Source organism: Tachyglossus aculeatus, chromosome 4, assembly GCF_015852505.1.
Source record: "Tachyglossus aculeatus isolate mTacAcu1 chromosome 4, mTacAcu1.pri, whole genome shotgun sequence".
Lineage (NCBI taxonomy): Eukaryota > Metazoa > Chordata > Mammalia > Monotremata > Tachyglossidae > Tachyglossus > Tachyglossus aculeatus.
Window position 1 is genome coordinate 89470897 of NC_052069.1, and position 15561 is coordinate 89486457.

At 42.4% G+C, this 15561-nt stretch overlaps 1 protein-coding gene across 3 annotated transcripts in view; it reads left to right on the top strand.

Annotated features, from left to right (window-relative positions):
• The window catches only part of RAD54B (RAD54 homolog B), a 102941-nt gene that overhangs the window by 53022 nt on the left and 34358 nt on the right, over nt 1-15561 (top strand). For 2 of the 3 annotated variants that reach the window (XM_038744683.1, XM_038744684.1), the window contains 2 exons: nt 9259-9444; nt 14912-15196. In XM_038744683.1, the coding sequence (XP_038600611.1) occupies nt 9259-9444; nt 14912-15196 (471 nt within the window). Of the gene's footprint in view, nt 1-9258; nt 9445-14911; nt 15197-15561 lie in introns of those variants that run through there. The other variant, XM_038744685.1, reaches the window with a different exon arrangement.

Genomic DNA, 15561 nt, shown 5'->3' on the forward strand with positions numbered 1-15561 from the left:
TGATTTAATAACAAAGGTAACAAAGAAGGTTACCAGTTGAACAGACTCTGGACAAAGATTTAATTCGAAAATTGTATAGTAATTTGAGGATTTAAATGATTTTTGGGGCTCATATTAATTTTAATATGACGATTTTAATAATAATTTTATCAATAATGTTATTAATAATAATTATTAAGGTAATAATTTTAATATTAATTTTTTAATTCCCACTTATTAGCTTCCACGTTATTACTGATTTGACTGAGTAGGCCGTGTTTGCAAGGATCGTGTTTACCAACTGCGTTACGTTACAGTTTCCCAAGTGCTTAGTACAGTAATCTACACCCAGTAAGTGCTCAGTAAATACCATCGATTGATTGAGCCACAAGATTTCCAGTTATCGTGATTCAATAAAAACCCTGATTTTTGTGAATGTAAATACTTGCCGTTTTCCGCGTGTCGATGCCCAGGTTGCTGGCCATCTAAGCCGTAGAAGTCTTCAGAAAATGAAGAAGCAGGGAAGCAGTGTGCCCTTGCAGATAGAGCAATGTCGCGTGAGCCAGAGGACCTGTGTTCTAATCCCGGTTCCGTCACTCAGAAGTCACTTAACTTCCCTGTGCCTCAGTTTCTTCAACTGAAAAATAGAGGTTCAATACCCATTCTCCCTCCCACTTAGACTATGAGCCCCACATGGGACAGGGACTGTATTTGGCATGATTAACTTGAATCTGTTAGATAATTCTTGACACATAGCGCTTAACAAATACCATAAAAAGGACCCTACTAATTATTATTAAGTATGTGTTGGAGGATTTAAATGGGTCCCAAATGACAGAGTATTTTTTTTTTACATTACCATTCATTAATATCGAAAGTCAAACTCACAAAGCACTGCTAAATAGAAATTTGACTAGGTGACCGTTCATTTGAGCTATCAAAATAACCGGGTTTGTGAATTTAATGCTCTCTGTGCCAAATTGATCTCTTCTGCATAGGGCGAGTCTTTGAGTCTGTTGATGTGGGAATTGGGTATCCAGGAATTCTTGGACCTGAATCGTAAATGTTTTAAAAACTGAGCTCTGTCTGGCTCACTTTCAAGTGCTGCCACTGGCTTGGGAATTGGCAGTGAGGGATAGGGGACCATGGAAGTGTGGAAACTACAGCAAGGATAAGGAGAAGAAAACAATAAGCAGCGGGGAAGATGAAGATGAAGCTGAGGGGGCCAGAGCCCCAGCGCTTAGTGCAGTGCCTGGCATATAGTAAGAGAAGCAGCGTGGCTCAGTGGAAAGAGCCCGGGCTTGGGAGTCTCAGGTCATGGGTTCTAATCCCGCCTCCGCCTCTTGTCAGCTGTGTGACTTTGGGCAAGTCACTTTGCTTCTCTGGGCCTCAGTGACCTCATTTGTAAAATGGGGGTTAATAATAATAATAATAGTGATGGCATTTGTTCAGCACTATGTGCGAAGCACTGTTCTAAGCCCTGGGGAGGTTACAAGGTGATGTTGTCCCATGTGGGGCTCACAGTCTTAACCCCCATTGTTCAGATGAGGGAACTGAGGCTTAGAGAAGTTGAGTGACTTGCCCAAGGTCACACAGCAGACAGGTGGCGGAGCTGGGATTAGAACCCGTGCCCAGTGGAGAATGCGGGCATGGATCCCGCCACCTCTCACGGGCTGAGCGAGCGCTCTACCATTTGAGCTAATTCCCCAACAGTGAGCAGTGTGAACTGTGTTAACTCATTCATTCATTCAGTTGTATTTATTGAGTGCTTACTGTGTGCAGAGCACTGTGCTAAGCGCTTGGAAAGTACAAGTCGGCAGCAGATAGAGACGGTCCCTACCCAGCAACGGACTCACAGTCTAAAAGTGGGAGACAGACAACAAAACAAAATAGTTACAGTGATTAATGCTGTGAGCCCCATGTGGACCAACCTGATCACCTTGTATCCCCCCCCAGTGCTTAGAACAGTGCTTCGCACATAGTAAGCGCTTAACAAATACCATAATTATTATTGGAGTCGTCAGGATAACCAGGGGAAACAGGAGTACAGACTCAGCACCTAGAGGGTGTCAGCAAGAGAAGGGGACCATGGCAATCAAAGGTATTTATTGAGCGCTTACTCTGTACAAAGCACTGTACTGAGCGCTTGGGAAAGGACGATACAACAGAGCTTAGAACAGTGCTTTGCACATAGTAAGCACTTAATAAATGCCATCGTTATAACAGAGCTGGTAGCATTACACAGTCAATAGTATTTATTGAGCGCTTACTGTTTATGAAGCACCGTACCAAGTGCGGAAAGCACTGTACTAAGCACTGGAAGTATACGAAGCCTCTTTTTCAGCAGGAGTATTTTGACACAAGTTAACCTGACATAGTGAATACATTTATAAAATTTAAAGATACCCTACGTGCCCCTGGTGTCGATCAATCAATCAGTCGTATTTATTGAGCACTTACTATGTACGGCGTGCTCTTTTAAGTGCTTGGGAGAGCACAATACAATAATAATAATAATGATGGCATTTGTTAAGGGCTTACTATGTGCAAAGCACTGTTCTAAGTGCTGTGATAGTTAGCAGGCACTTTCCTGACCCATAATGAACTTACAGTTCTGGATGAAAATTCTGGGAAGGGCTTATTGGGCAATGCTGTTGGTAGAGGTTTTCAAAATCTGGCCCATAGTAAGCGCTTAATAAATACCATTAACACCCCTCCCCTCCGCTTCCCAACAACATCACAATATAATAGAGACACTGGGTATGTGCGTTGGCAAAATACAAAAGCCCACCCAATATGAGATATATTCTTTCTCTTTCATTTGCGACAAAGTGAAGTCATGCTCAGGTTATCGCAGCTGCCATTTTCCTTCTGTTCACTCATTCAGTCGTATTTATTGAGTTCTTACTGTATGCAGAGCACTGTACTAAGCGCTTGGGAAGTACAAGTTGGCAACATATAGAGACGGTCCCTACCCAACAACGGGTTGCCCTTCACCTCCCTCGCTAACCCTTTACAGTATTGTACCAGGAGCAGTTTCCCCACATTATCTCTGGAGTAATTTGGTAGTTATGGAGAGGTTTCTTATAATGGTTTCTTATAAAGGCTTCTTATAATGGTGAGAGAAAAATTAATTTCTACAACCCACAAATTGTGACTTTAAAAGTGGATTTTAGTGGTGAGGCCCGGGAATAGCATTTATATTTTTAGCGAGGAACTCCAGTTGAAATGTAAGCAAAGTCACTGACTTGAATGCAGTACTGTATGTATGATTTTATTTAACTGGTGAATTAAACCCAAGACCAGAGCTGAGAGGACTGATAATTGGAGCTTTTTCAGTTCCGACAATGGTTGCTAGATTTCTTCAAATATGTGAATCCCTTAGATTGCATTTTTTGTGGGGCGAAAAATCAACTTAGTGTAATTTTGCTTTTTGACTGATTTACTCCTCGACTGTGTCCTTAATCACGCTCATGTTACTTGTGTGAAAATGCTGAAAATAAGAATCATCTTCCATGTGCCTTCTTCCGGAGTAATCTCATGAATTTTAAACAGATGTGTTTTAAATAATTCAGGCAGAGGGGATTGGAATGAATTGTGTTGAATGCTCACTCTGACGGATGAATGGAGCTGCTCGAAAATGTCTTGCTAATACATTTTTTTCCTACCCTAAAATATAAAGGAAACACAGTGACTGACTTGTTTACTTTTCGTGTTATCAAAGTTATGAAAATACATTGGTAAATATCGGTGAAGAATGAAAGGCAAATTCCCTAAGATGATTGTGTTAAAATAAATGTTTATATAGCAGATTTACATTTATGTATTTGTTTTATTTAAACCACCGAGTCTGTTTATTTCTCAAATAAACCCATCAGGCACTCTGTTTTCAGGAAAAATGGTTGCAGATTCGTGGGAGAAACCATGGAAATTTAGAACGCCTTACCCTAGCCGTAGTACGTTACGAATCTCTGTGGGGAATTATGGAAAACTGTGCTTTGGTCAATATGACGAATCAAGCACGGACTTATTAAATTTCAATATTCAGGTTGTCGTGCACACACGTCAAGAGCGTCGTCAGTTCTTTTGAGATCACAGATTGCTGGGAGAGAGCAGCAATAGAGCCTCGCTGGTGACAGTCAAGAAAGGGGTGTTTATTTGGTAGCAAGGACGTCCAATAGACTGTCTCACCAAGAGCAAAATAAAAACTTGCCCAAACGGTAATTTCATTAACATAGCAAAAGTGGCACATCGGCCTTTTGAGCCAACCTGCCCGCTTGGCTGGAATCGTAGCCCTTCGAACACGAAGAACGGCATATATTTTAGTCAAACGTCTTAATGTACAAATCCATCCAAAAGCAAGATAGATTCGACAATAAACCTACAAAGTAACGAACTTAAAAGACACTGCTCTCCAGTACCAAGAATGAAAACCAACTGATCGGTACCTCAAATCAAGATTTCCGTGTAACGGAGAAAGGCCGTTCTTACAAGGGTTGTAGATCTGAGGAATGGTCTGTCAAGTTCCTGCAACAGCATTAGAAAATAGTTAATAAAGGAACATTTTCGCCGTTTGAATAGATTTGGCATTTCATATTTGAAATTTAATTTCCTAGATCCCCTCATACCTGCAGATTTCCAGAATTACCGATGATATTGTTTTTCCCTTTGAGGTGACTTAATACACTTAATTTTTCTTCTGGTAATGTGTGTGAGGTGCTAAGAGAATAAGGAGTAATAAAATGTAATTTCTATTATGCTGCTCAGTCTTCATCCTGAATAAATGTTCATCGCTTTTTTGTATTTTAAAAAAAGCAATTGAAGTGATAAGCTGAAAATGATTTTGTGTATTTGCAAATGAGATCAAAATCAGAAGCGTGTTCATTTAAATTTCTGTTCAAATATTTGTTTATTATTATATTAAATAATAATAATATAATTTTACTAAATAATATTTATATTTATGGCCTGGTATTTATCTCTGAAATATTCTGAAAGTTTCAAACACCCTGCCCAGCTGCGAAAAGTCAGACTGAGAAATTTCCAAGATTAGGTCCTGTTGTGTATCACTGCGGTTGGCGCTTCATAGAGGAAGGGCGTTAAGAGCTAAAAATTTCTGAAAAGTTAAATGATTATGCTAAAACATGGATTTAGTGTTTTGGGACACTTGAAGAAAATCCATTAAACCAGAAAGTAATTCTAATTAGGACATTAACCTACTAAAATGAGCTAATTAAGTTTAAATAAAAAGCTGGCTGTTCTAGTCTTTTCGGTTGGCTGGAATTTTATTTAGACGGCATGATTTGCAAATACCATTTATTGCTTAGAAGTACCTCTGCATGATAAGAGGAGAGAGCTTCTCGAAGTCTGACGCTGATCTATCTTGTGCTTCCCCTTTTCTTTGGAAAATGCAGAAACAATAGCTTAATTCAAAGTTAGGTAAATTCAAGACTTTTTTTGGGTTCCTGACTTGTGCGTTCATTACCGAGTTGTATTTGTCTAGTTCTAAATCTGTTATTCAGGAATTAGGTAAACTGTAGGATAAGAAGTTCTTCCTTTGACATTTCTCTCACATCTTTTTCTGTAAATCATCAGGAGAAAGCATTTAGCCGTATTTCAGGGGTACTTCAGCAAATTGCCCTCCTTCTGTCTTAATGCCTCAATTCAGATATTCAGATTTTTGGGGACTATGGCTTCTGTGACTTTGTTCTCAGCCAGAGGACCACTCCTTCCTTTCATTTCTTTCTCAAAATGAATTCAGGTTGACTTTGAAAGCCTGCAAATTTATTAATTCCAGAACTCTCTAATCCTGTGACCCCACCACTGCTTACAGTTTTGCTCCTTCTGTGGTGGTGTGAGACAGTGGGAAGAGAAGGGAAGGGACCATCAAGAAGTTAACTTTTGATTGATTTTCCCAGTTCTACCTATCATTACCTCCTTCTTACGGGTACGAGTGAAGTTAGGGTGCTTTTGGAAGCCGTCGCGTGAAGAATTTGCCAAATTCAGGTGAATTATTGTAGATTTTAAAACTTTCACTCAACTTCCATCTTTTTGCAGCCGCATCCACGGTGTACGAGAAAGACACGGTCTAAGCGTCGTCGTCTTGGGGCCCCTCTCCCCGGTAGCGGATACAGATGCCTCACCCTTAGTATCCGTTGTTTGATACTCTCCATCTGTGCTTCCTTCCATTAGCCTGGAGAATCCCCTTTCATCTCGAACAATTTGGTCTCCTTAACGGACCGCGTTAGACATCGTTCATTACCAGTGAAAAAATCACATTAGAAGATATTGGTTGTCTTAAATTTTTTTTGGTCTCTTTTTGTAAGCCCAGTGGTTACAGTAAAAATTTATAAGAATGATATAGGTCGGGTACTTGTTAAACACTGACTATATGTCAGACACTGTTCTAATCACTGGGGAAAGTTCATCACGTTGGACACAGTCCTTGTCCCTCATAACAATAATAATAATGGCATTTATTTGTACATATTTATTCTATTTATTTTGTTAATGTGTTTTGTTGTCTGTCTCCCCCTTCTAGACTGTGAGCCCACTGTTGGGTAGGGACTGTCTCTAGATGTTGCCAACTTGTACTTACCAAGCGCTTAGTACAGTGCTCTGCACACAGTAAGCGCTCAATAAATACGATTGATTGATTTATGAAGCCCTTACTATGTGCAAAGCACTGTTCTAAGCGCTGGGGAGGTTACAAGGTGATCAGGTTGTCCCACGGGGGGGCTCACAGTCTTCATCCCCATTTTACAGATGAGGGAACTGAGGCCCAGAGAAGTCAAGTGACTTGCCCAAAGTCACACAGCTGACAAGTGGCGGAGCCGGGATTTGAACCCATGACCTCCGACTCCAAAGCCCGGGCTCTTTTCCACTGAGCCACGCTGCTTCACTGTGCCTCACTGGGGCTCCACAGTCTAAGGAGGCGGGAGAACAGGTATTGAATACCCATTTTGCAGATGGGGAAACCGAGGCCCAAAGAAGCTAAATGACTTGCCCAAGGTCACACAACGGGCTGTTGGTGGGGCTGGGATTATTCATTCATTCATTGTCGTATTTATTGAGTGCTTACTGTGTGCAGAGCACTGTACTAAGCGCTTGGGAAGTACAAGTTGGCAACATAGAGAGACGGTCCCTACCCAACAGTGGGCTCACGGATTAGAACTCAGGTCCTCTAACTCATAGGCCTGTGCTTTTTCCGCTAGACCACGCTGCTTCTCGTCGAATCGTTCCAGGTTGAGCACCTTTCCTGCTAATTTTGGGGGTAGGCTAATGAATGGCAAACTGTGGAAGAGGAGTATTAAAAGTAGGCTTCATGGTGTAAATGGGTTGAAAATGGCAGTGTGATAGGGCAAGGTCAGTATTCATTCATTCATTGATATTTGATCAATCAATCGTATTTATTGAGCGCTTACTGTGTGCAGAGCACTGTACTAAGCTCTTGGGAAGTACAAGTTGGCAACATATAGGGACAGTCCCTACCCAACAGTGGGCTCACAGTCTAAAAGGGGGTTTTAGGGTTTACTGTGTGCAGAGCACTGTACCAAACACTTGGGAGAGCACGTAGTCCCCACTCTCGGGGAGCATACGTTCTAACGGGGTAGTTGGGCAGCGAAGTACCTGTATATATGTATATATGTTTGTACATATTTATTACTCTATTTTACTTGTGCATATCAATTCTATTTATTTTATTTTGTTAATATGTTTGGTTTTGTTCTCTGTCTCCCCCTTCTAGACTGTGAGCCCACTGTTGGGTAGGGACTGTCTCTATATGTTGCCCACTTGGACTTCCCAAGCGCTTAGTACAGTGCTCAGCACACAGTAAGCGCTCAATGAATACGATCGATTGATTGAGAAGGAGGGTATGTACGTAAGTTACTGCTGAAGTAATGGGACACATAAGATATGCACAGAAGTACTGTGGGAACGTGTGAGGTCACATCATCATCATCATCATCATCAATCGTATTTATTGAGCGCTTACTATGTGCAGAGCACTGTACTAAGCGCTTGGGAAGTACAAATTGGCAACATATAGAGACAGTCCCTACCCAACAGTGGGCTCACAGTCTAAAAGGGGGAGAAGAGGCAGCAGTTGCCAGGATATAACTTGGATATAACAGGATATAATATAATTAATAGAAATTAATTAAGGAAGGCCTCTTGGAGCAGATAGAACTTGAGGAGAGTTCTGAAGATTTTTTTTTGGTATTTTAAAGGTGAAGAGAGTTCCGGGTAAAGGGAGCCGTGTGGACATGGGGGCGGTGAGGGAGAGAGAAGAGAATGAGACACAGTGAGTTTAGATTGGGAGGAGCAAGGAGTGCAAGCTGGATTTTAGTGGGAAAAGAGGAAGGAGGAAGGAGAGTTGGTTGTTTTAAGGCCAATGGTTCATTCATTCATTCACTCCATTGTATTTCTTGAGAGCTTACTGTGTGCCAAGCACTGTACTAATTGCTTGGGAGAGTACAGTATAACAACAGACATATTCCTGACCCCAATGAGCTCATAGTCTAGAGGGGGAGACAGACATTAATATAAATAAATTCAATAGATAAATAAATTACATGTACTGTGGCGATGGGAAGGAGTAAGGGAGTGGGAGAAAAGAGGGGGGCTTAGTCAGGGAAGGCTTCTTGGAGGAGATGTGCCTTCAATACGGCTTTGAAGTGAGGGAGAGAAATTATCTGTCAATGATTAGATGTTGGATGCAGAGAGGGATGGGTAACTTGGTGATTTGTGAGGAGCGGAGAGATGTAAGTAGGATGTTTTAGAAGAATCATCTGGGCAGCAGAGTGAAGTAGAGTGGCACAAAGTATTTTGCCGTATAAAAATTATCCAGAGTTCTTTCACATCAGTTGCACCAATCTTATTTAGTGTTTACCCCTTCCTTCCTCTCCCCCTCGTCCCCCTCTCCATCCCCCCCATCTTACCTCCTTCCCTTCCCCACAGCACCTGTATATATGTATATATGTTTGTACATATTTATTACTCTATTTTACTTGTACATATCTATTCATTTTATTTTGTTATTATGTTTGGTTTTGTTCTCTGTCTCCCCCTTTTAGACTGTGAGCCCACTGTTGGGTAGGGACTGTCTCTATATGTTGCCAATTTGTACTTCCCAAGCGCTTAGTCCAATGCTCTGCACATAGTAAGCGCTCAATAAATATGATTGATTGATTTACCCTCCTGTATACAGTTACTCTTTAGATGCTCAGCAGTGCATAATGTCACTCATTTGGCATTTTGTCATTCCTGTACAACTAGGTGCAAGGGAAACAACAAAAGCTAAAGAAGAAGAAAAGGATCCGGGCAGCCTAACAAAGTATTTCAGTGTCATCTGGTGTAAGGCTTCGAAGAAAAAGCACAAAAAGTGGGAAGGTGATGCTGTGCTAATTGTCAAAGGAAGGTCAGTGACCTTGAAGGATATGGAAGGCAAAGACATTGGAAAAGGTATTATTGCATTGCACCGTGGAGATCTTGGTATCTGTAGTTTAGCCTCAAATTAGGGATCCTCAGACAATAATAATAATAATGGTGGCATTTATTGAGCGCTTCCTGTGTGCAAAGCACCGAAGAAAGCAATACAGTTTTCCACAGGCGCAAATTTTAATGATTTAAGGTGGCTCTTCCAAACTGAGACTCGGCAAAATTACCACTTTCACACACACACAGATAGAGAGCGACCGTCTCTCTATGTTACCAACTTGTACTTCCCAAGCGCTTAGTACAGTGCTCTGCACACAGTAAGCGCTCCATAAATCAATATGAATGAATGAATGGTAGCCAGAATGCAGTCTCAGTCTCTTTCCGAGCGGTATCAAGGGTGCAAATCCTTGGTTGGCGGTTCTCCTCAAGAACTTCTGGGGTCGCCCAGAAACTCCCTTCTGTCGGCTTTAAAGCACTCAGTCAGCTCACCCCCTCCTACCTTACCTCACAGATTTCTTTCTAAAACCCAGCACGTCGACTTTGTCCCTCTGATGCCAAACTACTCACTTTTTTTAAATCATCATCATCATCGATCGTATTTATTGAGCGCTTACTATGTGCAGAGCACTGTACTAAGCGCTTGGGAAGTACAAGTTGGCAGCATATAGAGACAGTCCCTACCCAGCAGTGGGCTCACAGTCTAAAATGGGCTCACAGTCTAAAAAATGGCATTTATTGAGCGCTTACTATGTGCAAAGCACTGTTCTAAGCGCTGGGGAGGTTACAAAGTGATCAGGTTGTCCCACGGGGGGGGCTCACAGTCTTAATCCCCATTTTATGGATGAGGTAACTGGGGCCCAGAGAAGTTAAGCGACTTGCCCAAAGTCACCCAGCCAAATGGGGAGGCGGGATTTGAACCCATGACCTCCGACTCCAAAGCCCGGGCTCTTTCCACTGAGCCACTTGTACCCAGATATTGTCGGTCTCACTGCCGACCCCGTGCCCGCTCCTTCCCTCTGGCCTGGAACTCCCTTCCCCTCCATATCATCATCAGTCGTATTTATTGAGCGCTTCCTGTGTGCAGAGCACTGTACTAAGCGCTTGGGAAGTACAATTTGGCAACATATAGAGACAGTCCCTACCCAACAGTGGGCTCACAGTCTAAAATATCTGGCACGCCACCCCTCTCCCCGCCTTCAAAGCCTTATTAAAATCGTGTCTCCTCCGTGAGGCCTGGCATTCATGCAGTCGCTTTTATTGAGCGCTTACTGTGTGCACAGCACTGTACTAAGCACCTGGGAGAGTACAATATAAACAGACACATTCCCTGCCCACAGGGACCTTACAGTCTAGAGGGGGAGACATTAGTGTAAATAAATTATCATCATCATCATCATCAATCGTATTTATTGAGTGCTTACTATGTGCAGAGCACTGTACTAAGCGCTTGGGAAGTACAAATTGGCAACATATAGAGACGGTCCCTACCCAACAGTGGGCTCACAGTCTAAAAGGGGGAGACAGAGAACAAAACCAAGCATACTAACAAAATAAAATAAATAGAATAGATATGTACAAGTAAAATAAATAAATAAATAATAATAATAAATAAATAATAATAATAATAAATAAATTAGAGATATGGACAGAAGGGCTATGGGGCTGGGAGGGGGAAAGAGGAAAGGGAGCAAGTCAGGGGTGCACAGAAGGGAGTGGGAGAAGAGGAAAGGAGGGCTTAGGGAAAGAAAGCCTCTTGGAGGAGATATGCCTTCAGTAATAATAATAATAATAATAATAATAATAATGTTGGTATTTGTTAAGCGCTTACTATGTGTAAATCACTGTTCTAAGCGCTGGGGAGGTTACAAGACATCGAAGGCAGAGAGAGTAACTGTCTGTCTCCCCCAGCAAAGTTCTCATCTCCCCTACTCCCTCTTCCTACTAAGCGCTTAGTACAGTGCTCTGCACACAGTAAGCTCACTAAATACGATTGATTCCTCCTACATCGGCTATCCTTTTAGACTGTGAGCCCACTGTTGGGTAGGGGCCGTCTCTATATGTTGCCAACTTGTACTTCCCAAGCGCTTAGTCCAGTGCTCTGCACACAGTAAGCGCTCAATAAATACGATTGATTGATTGATTGGACCCTTGATATTCATCCCATCTTCTCCCCCACAGCACTTATGTACGTATCCCTAATTTCTTGTAATGTCTGTCTCCCCCGAACACGTCGGGAGAAGCAGCGTGGCTCAGTGGAAAGAGCCCGGGCTTGGGAGTCAGAGGTCATGGGTTCTAATCCCGGCTCCGCCACATGTCTGCTGTGTGACCTTAGGCGAGTCACTTCTCTTCTCTGAGCCTCAGTTCTTTCATCTGTAAAATGGGGATGGAGACTGTGAGCCCCACGTGGGCCAACCTGACTTCTCTAAGCCTCAGTTCCCTCATCTGTAAAATGGGGATGGAGACGGTGAGCCCCACGTGGGACAACCTGATCACCTTGTATCCCCCCCAGCGCTTAGAACAGTGCTTTGCACATAGTGAGCGCTTAACAAATGCCATCATTATTATTAAGTCTACTTACCGTTGTATCATACGCTCCCGAGGGCTTGTTACGGTGCTCTGCATCGACTGATTTATTGACAAGAGTGGAGCTGTTTGTGGAAGTTCAGAATTTTATTTGAATGCGGTTTCTCTTATATTTAAAATCTTACCTGTTAGTAATAATAATAATAATAATAATGTTGGCATTTGTTAAGTGCTTACTATGTGCAAAGCACTGTTCTAAACGCTGGGGAGGACACAGGGAGATCAGGTTGTCCGACGTGGGGCTCACAGTCTTAATCCCATTTTACAGATGAGGTAACTGAGGCTCAGAGAAGTTAAATGACTTGCCCAAGGTCACACAGCAGACATGTGGCGGAGCCAGGATTCGAACCCATGACCTCTGACTCCAAAGCCCGGGCTCTTTCCCCTGAGCCACGCTGCTCCTCAATAGTGAAATAACATTTTTTGAGTGGAAAATCTTTCCACTTGAAGTTAAATAAAATTACATTCTGCTGTAAAAGGATCAAGGAATAATGGTGAAGTCCAGCCTAGATTGAAATTATTCTTTTGTCGTTTAACACTTGCTTTTCCAACGTAATGCACTGTTTATAAGTTGATGGACTATTATTCATCATCAGTAGTATTTATTGAGTGCTTTCTGTCTGCTAAGTTTGGGAGCATATAGTAGAAAGTGAAAGATGTGGTCCTATCATCACATATTCTGTAGTGGATGTGGTTGATCACCTTTTCTTAGAAACTAGCTTTGGCTTCATTCATTCAATCGTATTTATTGAGTGTTTACTGTGTGCAGAGCACTGTACTAAGCGCTTGGGAAGTACAAGTTGGCAACATATAGAGACGGTCCCTACCCAACAGTGGACTCACAGTCTAGAAGGGGGAGACAGAGACAGAGAACAAAACATATTAACAGAATAAAACAAATAGAATAAATATATACAAATAAAATAAATAAATAAATAAATAGAGGTAAGGCTCTCCCGATTTTCATCCAGCTTCTCCTGTCTTGCTTCAGGTGGTGGGAATCAATCAATCAGTCATTTATTGAGCACTTACTGTGTGCAGAGCACTGTACTAAGCGCTTGGGAAGTACAAGTTGGCAACATAAAAAGAGGTTGAAATTATTACCCCACATGGTTGTTGGTTTATAAGGATTACATTTATCTGTGGAATTCAAGAACCATTCACTCGATCATATTTATTGAGTGCTTACTGTGTGCAGAGCACCGTACTAAGCACTTGGGAGAAGAGTACAGTATAACAGCAGACACATTACCTGCCCTCAGCGAGTTTATGGTCTAGAGAAGATAGGAATTAATACGAATAAATAAATGACAGATATGTACAGAAGTGCCGTGGGGCTGGGAGGTGAGGATGAATGAAGGGAACAAGTCAGGGCGATGCAGGAGGGAGAAGAGGAAAGGAGGGCTTACTCAGGGAAGGCCTTCTGGAGGAGATGTGCCTTCAGAGAAGCAGCGTGGCTCAGTGGAAAGAGCCCGGGCTTTGGAGTCAGAGGTCATGGGTTCGAATCCCAGCTCCACCACTTGTCAGCTGGGTGACTTTGGGCCAGTCACTTCACTTCTCTGGGCCTCAGTTCCCTCATCTGTCAAATGGGGATGAAGACTGTGAAGCCCCCCGTGGGACAACCTGATCACCTTGTAACCTCCCCAGCGCTTAGAACAGTGCTTGGCACATAGTAAGCGCTTAATAAATGCCATCATTATTATTATTATTATTATTATTAATAAGGCTTCGAAGGGGGAGAGTGTAATTGTCTGTCGGATATGAGGAGTGAGGGCGTTCCAGGCCAGTGGTAGAAAGAGGGTAAGAGGTTGGCGACATGATAGACGAGATAGAATTAGAGGAGTCATCCAACTTCTCCTGTCTCTCTTCAGGTGGTGGGAAAAGAGGTTGAAATTATTGCCCCTTATTCATTCATTTAGTCATATTTACTGAGCGCTTCCTGTGTGTAGAGCACTGTACTAAACGCTTGGGAAGTACAAGTCGGCAACATAGACGGTTCCTACCCAACAACGGGCTCACAGTCTAGAAGGGGGAAACAGATAACAAAACAAAACATGTAGACAGGTGTCAAAATTGTCAGAACAAATAGACTGTGAGCCCACTGTTGGGTAGGGACCGTCTCTATACGTTGCCAACTTGTCCTTCCCAAGCGCTTAGTACAGTGCTCTGCACACAGTAAGTGCTCAATAAATACGATTGAATGAATGAATGAATGATTTAAAGCTACATGCGCAATTACACAGTATGCACAATATGCTTATGATTTTTGGTTTATGTGGATTACATTTGTCTGTGGAATTCAAGAACCCCATTTCTAACAGTGATTGGCAACTGAGAAGCTGAGTGGCTTAGTAATTAAAACTTGGGCCTCGGAGTCAGAAGACCTGGGTTCTAATCCTGGTTCTGCCGCTCGTGTGACCTTGGGCAAGTCACAACTTCTTTGTTCCTCAGTTACCTCATCTGTAAAATGGGGATTAACTTTGTGAGCCTCAGGTGGGACGTGGACTGTGTGCAACGTGAATAGCTTGTATCTACCCCAGCGCTTAGTACGGTGCCTGGAACAGAGGAAGTGCTTAGCAGATACCATAAAAAAACCATAAAACAACAACTACTGAAGTCTTTAGGTCGGGAGGAAGAATTGAAACTGGTAGAGGTGGCAGCGTCTTTGAGGTATGGAAAGGAAAACTAGTTTCTTGATTAATAGCTTTAAAGACTTGTTTATTTTGATAAGCTTTTAGAGATCCATCAGCTTGGAAAATATTTATTGATGAATTTCTTAACGTGCGTTTTCATTCCGTACAATTCAAAACTGATATTGGCAAGGTAGATGCCTGCTGAATTGTCACCGATTAACCTGTCCCGCTACAGAGCGCTGGTAAATTGAACTTTTATTTTTTTTTCTTTTAAGGTGCTGGCTATAAATTCAAAGACCTGGAAAATCTTAATGAGGGTCAAACCCTGATGATTGGTGCTAAAGAAATAGAAGTTTTGGGTGTAATTACCGCAGATGACTTTAGCAGCGGCAAATGTTTTCAGTCAGCTCTAGCAGGCCCCTCTGTTGTGACCGCTTCTTCACAGTGTGTTCTGAAACCGTTCTGTAGCCCAGCCAGAGGTACCTCCGAAACCAACACCAAGCCAAATACACCAAAAGATTCCCAAATTGTCAAACCTCGCCATGATCCTGCGGCTCCAAGTAAGAATCGGAAAGAATTCACTGCATGCCTCAATTTCTTTGTGTTCATTTTTTTAATGGTATTTGGTAAACACTTACTATGTCCCAAGCACTGTTATAAGTGCTGAGATAGGTACCAGTTTGTCAGGTTGGACGCAGTCCCTCTGCCACTTGGGGCTCAAAGTCTTAGTAGGCTCTTAAAGAAATAAGATGTTTAAATGGAGAAAGCACAGGCCCGGGAGTCAGAGGACTTGGGTTCTAATTCCAGCTCTGCCAACCGCTTGCCGGGAATGACCTTGGGCAAGTCACTTAACGTCCCTGAGGCTCAGTTACCTCATCTGTAAAATGAGGATTAAATCCTCCCCCCCGCCCCCAACTGTGCTTTT